Source organism: Enhydra lutris, unplaced genomic scaffold, assembly GCF_002288905.1.
Source record: "Enhydra lutris kenyoni isolate GAN:26980312 unplaced genomic scaffold, ASM228890v2 scaffoldscaffold22, whole genome shotgun sequence".
Classification (NCBI taxonomy): Eukaryota; Metazoa; Chordata; class Mammalia; order Carnivora; family Mustelidae; genus Enhydra; species Enhydra lutris.
This window is the reverse complement of record NW_019154106.1, coordinates 2,465,634-2,479,185: the sequence shown is the minus strand read 5'-3', so window position 1 is coordinate 2,479,185 and position 13,552 is coordinate 2,465,634. Positions and strand designations below refer to the sequence as shown.

The 13,552-nt window shown below is 62.2% G+C and overlaps 1 protein-coding gene across 9 annotated transcripts in view; it reads left to right on the top strand.

Moving 5' to 3' along the window:
- Positions 1-10,807, top strand: part of LOC111149593 (NAD synthetase 1) — a 34,291-nt gene extending 23,484 nt beyond the window's left edge. For 2 of the 9 annotated variants that reach the window (XM_022506719.1, XM_022506724.1), the window contains 4 exons: positions 3,097-3,199; positions 5,298-5,429; positions 8,813-8,941; positions 9,367-10,553. In XM_022506719.1, the coding sequence (XP_022362427.1) occupies positions 3,097-3,199; positions 5,298-5,429; positions 8,813-8,941; positions 9,367-9,786 (784 nt within the window). In that variant the 3' untranslated portion in view covers positions 9,787-10,553. The other 7 variants (XM_022506722.1, XM_022506721.1, XM_022506720.1 and 4 more) reach the window with 7 other exon arrangements.
- Positions 10,808-13,552: the final 2,745 nt, after the last annotated feature.

Here is a 13,552-nt window from a genome sequence, read left to right as displayed (position 1 = left end):
CCGCCCGTCCGTCCGCCCGTCCGTACATCCGTCCGTCCATCCATCCGCCCACCCGTCCGTCCGTCCATCCCTCCATCCGTCCATCCCTCTGCCCGTCCATCCATCCGCCCGTCCGTCCGCCCGTCCGTACATCCGTCCGTCCATCCATCCGCCCACCCGTCCCTCCATCCGTCCATCCATCCGTACATCCGCCCGTCCATCCCTCCGCCCGTCCATCCCTCCGCCCGTTCATCCATCCGCCCGTCCATCCGCCCGTCCATCCGTCCGTCCACCCCTCCGCCCGTCCATCCGCCCGTCCGTCCATCCCTCCGCCCACCCGTCCGTCCGTCCATCCGTCTGTCCACTCACCTGTTCATCCATCCAGCTTCCTATCTGTGGCGTGAAGGTCTTAAATCTTCCTACGTCCCTGAATGTCCGCAGATGTGTTCTCTGTTAAATGCTGCTTTGGACTTTTGGATCCTGTTTCCTGATTACGACAAATTGAGGTTAGCACCCTCCAGCTGGTAAAAAATATTCTCACCGTTCTCATGCACATTTGGTCAATTTTCATTGCTTTTCTGTTACCGTCAGTGCTTCTGTCAGGAAGTGATGTTTCAGGCGGAGTGGACAGCTGCTGCATGTCCTGAACCCCGCGGAGTGGAGAATGGTGGCGCGTTTTGCTCTGTCGGCCTTTGCGCGCGGGTTTGACTTGCCACGGTGGATGCGGCGCCGCTGCTGCAACGAGTTCATTGCACTCTCCCTGTCACAACGCTCGCCGTTGTCTCCTGGGATTTAATATCAAAGCAAACAACAACAGTGATTTCTTTCTGGCGGCGGGGGCGGGGGAATGGGCTTCTGGGGCCTTAAAGGTTCTCCATGGTGCCTATTTACATATTTATCTTTTTCATCACTTTTTGCTGCCAAGCCTCTTACGGATCACAGAAGTCTGTCTACAGCCACAGACACGTTTCAGTTCTCCTTCCTCTGTTTGCTTCCTGTCCCTGCTGGACAACTATCCCTCACTGTGTCCCCATCTACGATCTCCCCGTTGCTCGCATCCTGGGGGGGACCTCCGGTCTACAGTCTCTGCTGTGTTGGTTCTCCGTTAAATGTGACTTTTCATCCTAACCTCAGTTCCATTACGTTCTGATTTGCTCACTCTTCGAGGAACTGATAAAACGTGGGTCACGTGTCAGGTGTCTTCTTGGTGCCATGAACAAAACAGAAAAGTAATTCCCATTTTACTCTAGTGGAAGGAGGCCGGTAATAGGAAAACTAATCGTGTGTATAGGAAGTGGAATGTCTACAGAGAAAACCAGGGCAGGCACGGGGGCAGTTTGGGAATTGGGGCTTCTAAGTAGGGTGGCCAGGGAAGGCCTCTCTGAGAAGTTGGTTTATAAAGGAGGAAGGGAAATGCAGTCAGGAGAACGTCCTGTGCAAATGTCCTGTGGTGAGAGCCCACCAGGACAGAGAGCAATTGTCACTTCTCTGCACAGCCCGTCTTGTCGGAGGGAGGTACTGGGAACTCAGTTGGGGCAGGTCGGAGAGTAGCGGGTGAGGGGACTGGGGGTCAGCTCTTTCTAGAAGTTTCACACTGCCAGAGAGAGGAGGTGTGGGGTGGTAGCTGGCAGGAGCAGTGAGACGGGGAGGGTGTTTTCTTAAGGTACAATGAGAGAGGTCTAGCAGGTACGATGAGCGAGGTCTAGCAGGGAGGGAACAGAGTGACTGATGAGGAAGGGGGACGTGGGTGGACAGCTGTTCAGTGTCACGAGGAGATGAGAGCAGGTGGCCGAGTGGTGGCTGGCTTTACTGGGAGCCCGGCTTGTGCGTCCATGGAAGGCTGCAGAGAAGACGGCACAGACGTGGGTCGGGGCGGCATACGGTCAGGGCCCATGACCCTCCTTGGCGAGACAGGAGGCGGTCACCAGCCGAGAGAGGGCGCAGGACAGGCGTTGGATGTTGGAGGGGAGTGGTGACAAGTGAGCGAGATGGGTCGGGGAGCCAGGCCGGGAGCCCCGGTGCCAAGGCCGCACCAGAGGTGGGGTCACGCTCTCCCGCCAGCCGTGCCCAGCTGCATCCTCGGGTGGAGCCGGGGGCCAGGCGACGGTGGCAGAGAGGGACGTGGGAGCCGGGCAGCCGCAAGGACAGGTGATGAGGGGTGAGCACGAGGCAGAGGACAGGTGACCCGCAGACTCTGGGTCCTGGTGCCGTGAGCTGCCAGCCCTGTGCCCTGTGCTCGCTGGGAGACAGACGGAGCCTCGGATGCTACTCATGGCTGTGGTCGAGTCCAGCCAAGGACGCAGAGCAGAAGGCACGTGGGGAAAACCAGGCCCAGGCTTCCAGATTGTCTCCCAGGGGGGCGTCCCTGATGGGCGTCCTTCCCCAGCAACACCTGTGACGACAGGGAGGTGTGTCAGGGGCTCAGTGCCCAGGGCTTGTGCCCGGGGCTGGTCCCACGGGCGCCTTCCCCCGGCACAAACCGAGCTTCCGCTCCCAGAAGGAGAGCAGTGGGCAGCACACACCAGTGTTTGAACGAAGAAGTTCCAAACAGGGAGGCCCTGTTTCTTGTTAGGGGACGGGTGGGGACACTCCCCAAGCCTGGGTGCCAGCTGGGTCCGATGTCGTAAGCAGCCCCCCAGGACGCAGTGTGCACGCTCCTCTGCACAGAGCACGGCCCACGGGAGGCACTGAGGTCTCTAGGCATTTCTGTCCCCCACGCAGGAGGCTGAGGGGAGGTCAGGGCCCTGGTGGGCCAGCAGCAGAGTGGAAGTGATGGGTGAGTGCACAAGAGCGGCTGGGGGAGCCCCGAGGCCTCAGCGGAGGGCGGTCTGCCCTGTAGGAGGTGCCGGTGGGTCGGGGATGCACAGGCACTGTAGGTGCGCCTCCTGTCCGTCCGGTTCCCGCGGCCTGGCAGGGTGGGGCTGGCGGCCGGGCGGGCTTGGCTCCTGGTGTTTTGGCGTCCGAGGGGAGCCGACAGGATTTGCTGGTGGACCAGACGTGTGGGGAGGACATCCATGCCGACCGGAGCCCCTGGAGGCTGGACCAGCATTTGGCGCAGGAAGTGGGTGGGGACGTCAGGGTCCCGAGTAGGGAATGTCAGCTTTGACACTTCTCCAGACGCCCCCGTGGACGTGTGTGGGCAGTTAGACGGAGACTCTGGAGTCCAGAGGCGAGCCGCACCCCTAAATTGGAGCCTGTAGATGGCGAAATGCTGCTTAAGGTACAGGAGCATCTGGGCCCTGGGGCTGAACGTTGATGGAGAAGGGAGTGGGTGTGGGGCCCAGATTCCTGATATGAGGGGGAGCAGCCCGCCAGGGCTGCAGACCCGAGAGGACGGGCGCCCAGAGCGGGCGGGGGGGCTGCTGTGCTTGTTGCTCCGGTGCGGGGAGGCACGGCAGGGGGCTGGCGGCGAAGGCTTGAGCCCGAGCCAGAGGGGAGCGGATGCGGCCCCAGCAGGTGCGGCCTAGGGGGCAGGGGAGCATGGGCCTGGGAGAGTGGGAAGGCAGGGGCCGTAGGGCGGTACCTGGGCTCACGCGCGTGCAAGGGGTTGGTCTTTGGGGCTTGTGAACCTGCCTGTTAGTGGACTGTCCCCGCCTGCGGGTGCCACAGTGGGACAGCGAGCTGGGGTGAGAGCCCGGCCCCCCGGGGCAGCAGCCGGCCGTCAGCGCGCCCCCACTCCATCCCTGGCGACGCCCCTCCCTGGCCTGCGGATGCGCCTCCTCCCAGCGCCCTCACGCAGCAGCCTGGGAGAAGCCTGACGTCCCTCCTGGTGAGGACGCCGGGCCTCGGGGGTCAGGGCCTCACCCTCGTGACCTCCATTAGCCACGTGACCTCCCGAGGACCCACGTCTAGATGGTCACACTGAGGGGCGGGCTTCAGCCTGTGACTTTGGGGGAAGCCCAGACATTCAGTCCAGGACAGGGCCGCCTTGAGCAAAGCCGTCCTGAGGTCCAGCCTGTGTGCTAACGGGACTTACCTCCAGGCTTTTGTGCTAAGACCCAGACCAGGCCAGAGCCTTGCCCTGAGGGGTCTCACCCGCAGGGTCTGTCCCCAACATGGTCATCTCCCAGTGCGTCTTGGGGCGGGCGGGCAGAGGCATGTGGTGGAATGGAGCCCGTTGTCCCTTCGGCCAGAAGACCCTGTCCCCACTCAGCCACCCTTTCAACAGGGCAGGGAGCACCTCGGGGTCAGGGGGAGCCCCATTCAAGGAGGCACCAGGTTTTACCCACCCCTCTGCTTGGTGCCCTGGGGCTCTTACGCCCGAGGCCCTGCTCTCCGGGAGGAGTCCGGAGGAACGAGAGCTGGGTCTTTCTCTTGAGCAGCAGGAGAGGGTCAGATATGTGGGTGGAGGGACCCCGTGCTCGTGGGACAGCTGTGTTTGCAGCCAGACTGGATGCGGGACGGTCAGGCGGAGCCAGCGGCTATGTCCGGGCTGGAGTTGAACTGTGAGCTAGGCTGGTACAGGCAGAGGCTAGGCCCAGAAGGGCACCAGCAAGGGGGTTTGGGGGCACGTGGCGGGGTTAGGAAACTCTTTGTGGGGTGGGGGTAGGGGCGGTGGGGGCGCTGGGGATAGGGTGGAGACCTGCCATCCAGGGGTGGCTACAGAGGGAGGCATCCGCTGGAGGGCGTGGGTCACGACTGACTAGGAGTCCCCGGGTCAAGCCCGCAGTGCCCTCTCACCGATCCATGGGGCCCAAGCTCAGTGCGGATCTCACCGGGCTAAACTCAAGGTGTTGGCAGGGCAGCGTCTCCACCTCCCTCTCAGCTCCCGACTCTGCCCCCCGCCTCCCAGCTAGACCTGTAAGGATGCTTGTGAGTGCACTTGCCCCCCCCCCACCCAGACAGTCCAGGATAAGGACCTCACCTGCAGTCCTCAGCTGAGTCCCTGATGCCCTCGGGGTCCCGAGTTCACAGGTTCTGGGCAGAGGATGAGGGTGTGTTTCGGGACTACCCTGCCCCACAGGAGATATCTGACGGGGGGCGGGGGGCTGCTGACGGGCGTGGAGACCCGGCCCGGCCCCCACAGGCTCCTAAGGACTCAGCCCTCAGCACCTCCCCACGCCCTCCCGTTCTGCCGCCCGCCCTTCAGACGTGCTGCTCCCAGCCGGGGGCTCAGCATTCCCAGGCCCGTCTCCCGGCCCCCACGCCTTCTCGGGGCTGCTGAGTACTGCCCTGCGGTCATCTGCTGGCTCTGCCCATTTGCGGACGGCTCTGAGCGGCCGAGCTCCGGCTCTGGGTGTGGACGAGGGGCCGGAGCCCAGGCAGGATCTGTGGCCCCTCAGGTCAGCCCCGTGGAAACCCTGTGCTCACTCCCACAGCCTCCTTGGCTACCTGACCAAGTACGACTGCTCCAGTGCAGACGTCAACCCCATTGGTGGTATCAGCAAGACAGACCTGAAGGCCTTTGTCCAGTTCTGCGTGGAACGCTTCCAGCTTCCCGCCCTGCAGGGGTGAGTGCCTCTCGCGTGACGTGGTCGTGCCCCCCCATCACCCCATGCCGCAGCTCCCTCCTGCCTGATGGAAACAGCTCTGCCCTTCAGTGGGCATGTGGGGTCTCGTGACCAGGTGGCCCCCGGGGACACTGGGCAATGTCTCGAGACCTTGTTGGTGACGGCAGCCGAGTGTGCCCCTGGCACCTAGTGGGAAGGTGCCCCCAGGACGGCCCCGCATGGACGCATGACCTGCCCTGAATGTGGACGGTGCTTGGGCGGGGAAGCCCCGTGGGGCAGCCTCTGCCAGCGGCTCCTGCCCCCGGTGTGAACCCCCCGACATCCACGTCCGGCTCCCCAGGAAAGCCCAGCCCAACCAGCCCGCTCAGGGTCGGCAGGGGAGTTGCAGGAGGCTGGCCCGTGAGCGTGGGCAGCTGGTGTGGGGGTCATCTCCCCGTGCCCACGAGCACTGTGGCAGCCGTGACGACTGACCTGTGTGTCTTGGCCACAGCATCCTGGCAGCACCGGCCACCGCAGAGCTGGAGCCCTTGACTAACGGCCAGGTGTCCCAGACGGACGAGGTAGTGCTGGCAGCTCTGTCCCCGTTCCCCATGTCCCTGCATCCTCAAGTCCGAGCTGGGCTCCCCCACGGCCTCCTTACTGCCCCGAGCAACCAGGGAGCCCAGGGCTCGGTGCCTGTCCCACTGCTGCTTTGGGCCTTCTTGAGGCGGATGCCCTGGAGGAGGGGCGAGTGGGGAAGGTCTCTCGCAGGTGGGAGGGGTGCGAGCTCGAACCGTTCTTGTCCCCTCCATTCGAAGCTGGCCTGCGATCCAGGAGGGGCAGTCGGGCCATCGGCAGTGGGGCGCCGCTTCCGTGGCTGTGGGCCGTCGCAGAGTGTTGCAACTGACCGTCCTACTGCCAGCGCCTGCGGCCACCGAGACTCACCTGTGCTCCTCCCGAGAGTTTGTCGTGTGACTCGCATTTTGAATCCGTGACCTTGTTGGTTTGTCTCAGTGTGTGGTGTGAGGAAGGGATCACACTTGCCCGTCTGGCACCCGGCGCTGTTTGCTGCTGGGACGGTCTTGCTCCCACAAGCGTCTCCGCATCCGGGTGGAAATCAGGGGTCTGTGTGCGGATCTAGTTCCAGACTCCGCCAACCCGCGGGTCCGTCCCCCCCAGGGCCGCATCCCCTGGGCCACCGCAGCTTGGTAGGAAGTTCTGACGTCGGCAAGTGGGAGTCCTCCCGTTTCGTCCCTCTCTTTCAACATATTCCAGCTGCTCTGGCCCCCTGGACGCCCGTTTGAGTGTCGTCTTCTGCCGCACACACGGCGCCAGCTTGGGTCTCCACGGCAGGTGTGCCGAGAGCACAGCTGGGCTTGGCGGGTGTCGCCCCCAGAGAACACGGCCTCTGAGGCCTGGTGTGGCGTCTCCCTCCTCACTCTGGGCTTCTTATGGCCTCAAGGTCTTGCAGTTTTCAGAGCGTGAACCTGCACTTGTTTCGTTATTCGTTTCTAAGCACGTTTTCTCCTTTGCCCTCCCTTGAACGGAATTGTTTTCCGGGTTTCCTGAGCCGCTGGCTTGTCTCCAGTGTCGGGAAGCACCTGACGTCCTGCAGCCCCTTTCCATCTTCTCTTTCTCGTCTCCCACCGTGTGCTTGACAGTCAGCTCACGCTTCTCCCCGTGGGGCACGACGAGCGAAGTGAGGGCTTCTCTCTGAATAAATCCTCCCTTACAGACGTGCCCCTGCGCCCCAGATGCCGTGCTATTCCTCGTTGTCATTTTCGTGCACCTCCGGGCAAGATCTGACTTCCCCCGTGATTTCTTCTCACCTGTTGGCTACTTGAGAGTATGCAGTTGGAATCCCGCGTATTTGGGGGTTTCTGAACTTTCCGTGTGTCCCCAAGTCTGTCGCCCTTTTCCTTTACGGTTGGGAGCAGGCTTTTCCAGTGTTCTGAAATTCATAGAGGCCGGTTTTATGGCCTGGCATCTGGTCTGTCCTGGAGAACGTCCCGTGTGCCTCGAGGAGAACGTGTGCTCTGTGGTCGTGGGCAGAATGTTCTAGAGAGGTTGCTTAGGGCTCATTCGTTTGTAGGGTTGGAGTTTTCCATCCCCTTGTCGGTTTTCTGGTTCAGTTCTGTGCCTCACTGAAAAGGGTGTTAAAGCTTCCAAGTGCTACTGTTGAATCTAGAGAATTCAAGTGTCGCGCTGGCAAACATTCACGTAGAAGCGGGCGCTGAAGGAGGTCCCTGACGGGACCCGCTGGGCCCTGGAGCTCAGCATTGAGCTAGCTGGTCCTGCCATCTGTGTGAGTCTCCGGGACAGATGAGTGGGAGGTAACCATAAGAGCCCCAGGTGTCTCCTGGTATTGCCCACACATGGACCTGGGTGCCCCGAAGGTGACTGTGTCCCTCTGATGGGGGCAGGACAGGCCTCCCCAAGGAAGTGACATTGGAGCTGAGGCCTGAGGAAGACTAGGTGGGCGGTGGGGAGCAGGAAGGAGGGCCTGGTCACTGGGGGTCCTGCAGACCCTGGATGGAGGTGAGGGCTGTCCTGCTGTTCCCCGGAAAGGCCAGTGCCACCGTCGGTCGGTCTGTCGTTAGCTCTGGTTGCATATTCTGGGGCACAGTGGGAGTTGAGAGGGGATTAGAGCAAATACTCGGAAATGCAAGAGGGGTTTATGTGAGCCTCCGTGTGAGGCTGGCTCTTTCATACCATGCTAGGGACGTCTCATGGCCGGCATGACCCAGGAGTCTGTGCTGAGCCATCCATCCTTAGGGACAGCAGGATCCCTGAGGCAGGGCGCAGGGCTGGTCTGTCGGGCTGCCCCGCCTGACCTTGGTCCTGGCATCAGCCTCCTGGGGATGCTGGAGCCAAACCCCCAGGCCAGCAGCTTAAACGACGGACCGCTACCCTCTCGTTGTGCTGGAGGCCGAAATCAGGTCATCTGCAGGCCCTGCTCCCTGCCAGGACACTCCAAGGGGGGTCCTTCGTCCAGCTCCCAGGGCTTCCTGGGCTGCGACCACATCCCCCATCCTGTCTTCATGCAGCTTCTCCCCATGCGTCCCGTTCCATCTCGTACAAAAGCTCCCTACGTCCAGGGCCAGCTCATCTCCAGCTCCTTCACTCCGTTACATCTATAAAAACCTTTATTTTCCCAAATAAACCCACAGTTTGTAGGTTCTGGGGCTTGAAGCGTGGACAGACCTCAGTCCCCCAGCCCTCAGAACCAGGCCAGTCCTTTTTCCAAATGCCAGCTCCATGGCACCGGGTGGTGAGGGGGAGTGAGACCTCACGTCTGCTCCTGGCCTTGTGGGGACCCGCCCCCCCCCGGCCCCAGGCCCACCGGCCGCGGGAACCCCAAGCTCGCCTCCAGCACCAGCCCACTGCCTCTCCCTCCTCGGCAGGAAGACATGGGCATGACGTACGCGGAGCTGTCCGTCTACGGCCGGCTCCGGAAGGTCGCGAAGTCCGGGCCCTACAGCATGTTCTGCAGGCTCGTCACCATGTGGAAGGACGTGTGCTCCCCGCGGCAGGTACGGCGCGCACGGATCCGCAGAGGGAGCCGCAGACTCGGTCCCCGCGGGGATGGTCTGGCTGGGGGCAGCAAGTCGGCCTGCGTGGCCTGAAATGGTGGCGCTCTGTCGCCCATGACACCAGCGCCCAGTTGTCAGGTCCTCTGCGTGGGGCCACGGCCCGCTGTCGGCTCACATGGTGGTCCCCACGGAATCGCTTGGAGTCTTCTCGCCGCGTGTCCTCCCGCGTGCCCTGCTCAGCTCCACTGATGCGGCGTCCTGGGCCACGTGGGACCCCCCCCAGCCACCCTGGGACGGGGACATTCGTCTGCGGCTGCCGGGGGGTAGCTGGAACACGGGGGGTGCTAGTGTGTGCAGTGTGAGGTGAGCGGGAGTCCCGGCTTGGGTCCCTACGCCCCGCGGCCCCGTCTGTCCTCACCCACCAGGTGGCTGACAGGGTGAGGCGCTTCTTCTCCAAGTACGCGGCGAACAGACACAAAATGACCACGCTGACGCCCGCCTACCACGCGGAGAGCTACAGCCCCGATGACAACAGGTTTGACCTGCGGCCGTTCCTGTACCGCGCGGGCTGGCCCTGGCAGTTCCGGTGCGTGGAGGATGCGGTGAGTTGGACGCAGGTGCTTCCCCACTTCTGGCGTCTGTCCCGGAGACGCTGGCTGGCTCCCGCTGAGGGCTGGAAAGCTTTCTGTGGGCGGCGGTGTCATGACTGTCCTTGTGTCCGCCAAGGGACGAGCGTTGGGCGTGTGCTGTTCCTACTGTGTTACTCACAGGAGCAGCCATGGGGACGGGGCCCTCGCTGTCGCTTCCAGACAGCTCCGGCATCCGGCCGGGCTCACGTCTTGTAAGCTGCCCGGTCTCGCCGTTCCTCTTCTGGTTAGTGATTATGTGGCGAAGGAGGGATTAGTAAGACCAGCTTACAAGGCAAGGCCCGCCTGCCCTTTCCAAGCCCAGTGCTGGAGTCCGGTGACCGTGGGTCGCACCCCCCGGTACAGGTAGTGTAGCCCATGGGAGGGAGGCTGGCCTGCGGGGAGCCCCAATACACTGACCACGATGAGCAGAGACGAGGGCCGTGTTGCGCCAGCGATCGCAACGGACTCAATGGACGCACCGTCTATCTGGTGATTGAGGGAGGCGTCTGCGTAGATGACGTGGATGCAGAGGAGTCACCCCGAGTCAGACTCATGTCCAGCCCTCAGTTCTCAGGGGCGGGGTCACACTGGGGGACAGCAGGCCTTGTCTGGAGACGTTCCCGGGGATCACGCCTGGGGGGTTGTCTGTTTCACTGGCCTCTGGTGGGCAGAGTGCGGGGACGACACTGGCTTCCGGCAGTGCCCAGGATGGCCCCGATGGGTTCCCCCAAATTAGGAATGGGGTTCAGAGGTCGTGCAGGTGTCGACGCCTCAGAAGACACACGTGGGCAGAGATACAGTCCACTGTATCTCGTGCCGCAGGGACCGTCACCCAGACTCGTCCAGCGCACGTGCTCTGTGTCCTTCCCGCACCCTCGCAGATCGTGGGGACGGCTCACGGCTGCTTATCCAGTCCCGTGACCGCCACCTCATTCAGGGAGAACCGCTAGGTTTCGACCGTGTGGCCACTCACGTGACCTCTCCTTCTAGGTTGTCCAGCTTGAGAGCAGAGGCCAGCAGGACCTGGACGGGGTGGACTGACGCCGATCCTGCACAGAGGGCCCCTCCCGTGAGGCGGCCGTGTGCTACTCGGGCCTCACTGGGGACCGTGGGTGGGGGCCCAGCCACCCGGGCTGGAAGACCACGCCAGCCTCTTGTTTCCTATCTCACGGGAGAGGGATCTGTCTGTTCTAGTGCCTTCAAGAAAGGCTCAAATAAAGACAGTGTTGTTTCTGGAGCAGACTCTGCATATGTGGAGGGACGAAGAGCCCGCCTCGTCCATCCCCTCCAAGTCTCCCCCGGTTCTCCGAATCCTCTCTCTGGGCCCTAAGCCCCAGGGGATCACCCTCCCTGCTACAGAGTGAAGCTGAGATGGGGTGGGCCACACACACTCACAGTCCCCCCCAGGGCTGGGGAGGGGGCAGTCAGGGGTCTGTGCTGCTCTCCCTGCCCAGAAGCCGTCCCTAAGAAAAGAAACTTGTAAGTAAGGAGAGGAATTTATTGGTTAACATGGAGGATAGTACAGGGCTCTGACTGGGTTCAGGTCTGGCTGGATCCAGGGTATGCCCATGTCCTTAGAACTTGGTCCTCTCCTCCCCCTGCCCTGCTTGGCTCCTCTGCCTCTGCTGGCTCCCTTCCTGATCCACGTCAGGGCCCTATGACCTCCGCCTTGCCAAGTCCCTGGTTTCAGTGCAGCAGGAAATCAGTGCCTGTGTCTTCTTGCTGGGTCGTATCGCCCATCCCTGAACCAGTTAGCTGCAGCCTGGGGGCCCCCCACAGAGGAGGACCAGGAGGTGTTTGAGAGGCAGTAAGAGCGGAGAGGGAGTCCCCAAGCAACACACAGCCCTCCCGCACGCCCTGGTCCAGGCCTGCGCCCTGGGAGGGCTCCCCCTCCTGTCCCAGGTGGACTCTCCTCAGGGTGCAGCCACAGGCTCCACCGTCAGCTTCCCACAGTGACAGCAAGGGCCCCGCAACATGAATTGGGTTGCACCTAAGATGTGGGCCCAAGCAGAGGGAGGGACGTTTCTCTCCTTCCCCAAAGGTTGGCCCATAAGAGGGTGTCCATCCCTGGAGTCCAGGACCGCCCCCCGCCCAAGCCAGGAGCAAAACCACTTCTCATCCCCCAGCCCCAGAGGCCTGTTACTTCCCGACCCAAGCCACCCTGAAGATGGCCTTTTCCACAGGAAGCAAAGCCATTTTACTGCTCTTTCCCAAAAAGCTTTAGCCCCAGAGAACCCCAGAAGCCCGTTGCTATGGTCTGAGTGAGCCCCCCCAAAACCAGGGGTTGAAATGCTGACCCCAAGGTGACAGCATGAGGAGGTGGGGCCTCAGGGGGGCGGCCCCCAGGAGCAGGCTTCGTGGCCTAGAAAGAGGCCCCAGAGAGCCCCTCCCAGGGCCCCACCTGAGCACACCGGTGCCCCGGTCTCCCCCTGCCCAGCTCCGGTGCTGCTGCCAGAGCCATTTCCTAAAGCCACGAAGCAGTTGACTCTTGGAGGAGAATTCGATTCCCCACCTGTGGGCCCAGAGATAAAGACCCGACAGTCCCAGCTGCTCTGTGAGCCGATGTGGCCCTGGGGTCCCAGGGAGGTTCTTCTCTAAGGATGGTTTCTGGACGCGCCAGAGGTGCTGGCACGGACCCCATTGGCAGCCCCCCAGCTTTGGGCCTGCGGGGTTCACGACCGGGGAGATCCAGGAGATGTGAGCATGGGGTCCAGCAGCTGGATGTGGAGGGACAGCAGCAGGCTGGACATGCCCGTGACCGAGAGGAGGACAGTCCACACGCTGGGGATGGTGACAATTGCAGAGCGGAAACCAGCCATCTGGAGGGACGGCGGACGGCAGCGTAGCCTCACAGAATACGCATCCAAAAGGTCAGGAGCCAGAGGAAGACGCTCGCCGTGGCTGGTGCTTAGGACAAGGGCACCGGTACCAGCTAGGGAAGAGGACAGACAGACAATGCTGGAAGCTGATGGCCATCACGATACCCAACCCAGTGAAATAGGAGAAGCTCAGTGTCCTACAGATCCTGGAGGGACGAGAGCAGCGCTGGAGGGAAGTCTTGCGGATCCGCCCCACACGGAACACGGTCTGCAAGCCTGGATGCATGGGGTCCACCGTGGAGAGACTGAGGTTGTAGACAAAGAAGGAGTTTTTCCTGATGGACCAACGGACAAGCCAGATGACGATTCGCTCCTCCTGGCTCCTCCATCTGCCTCCGCCTTCCCCTTCCCTCCAGTCCACCCCCTCCCACAGCCCCACCCACCAATGTCCCGAGTGAGCGGCCTCCTGCTCTTCTTGGTTGTAGGCGGGTGACAGAAGTGGAGACATTATCTCGTCCTCTCCTCCTCACTCTCCTGGGCTGGGCCCCGTGAGCATCCGCGTGGTTCACTCCTCTCTGCCTCCCGCAAACTGATTTGCAGGATGTCCCCTCTGGGTCAGGCTCTGAGCTGAATGCACAGGTGGTGGGAGTTGGGGAGACCCAGTCTCTGCCCTCTAGGAACCTCGGGTATCCACAGCTTATGGAATCGTAGGATAGAGCTCTGGGACTCTGCAGAAAGAAAGGGCCACCACAGAGTTAAAGACATAGAAGGTATGGGGGCACCTGGGTGCTTGAGTGGGTGAAGCTTCTGCCTTCGGCTCGGGTGATGGTCTCGGGGTTCTGGGATCGAGCCCCGATTTGAGCTCTCTGCTCAGCAGGGAGCCTGCTTCCCCCCACCCCGCCTGCCTCTCCTCCTACTTGTGATCTCTCTCTGTCAAATGAGTAAATAAAATCTTGAAAACAATGTGCTGAAGACAGAAGTTGTTAGGAGAAGGGAGGCACGAAACACAGAAACCACCCGAGGAACGGTCTAGGGTGTGGGGAGCAAGTCGCCCCCAAGGGCCGAGCTCTGAGTGTAGCCGGGCCAGGAAGAGCAGTTCGGGACACCGGGGAAGGACAGCGGGCAGTGTCAGCGTGGGCTGGGTCGTGGGGTCTACCTCCTTC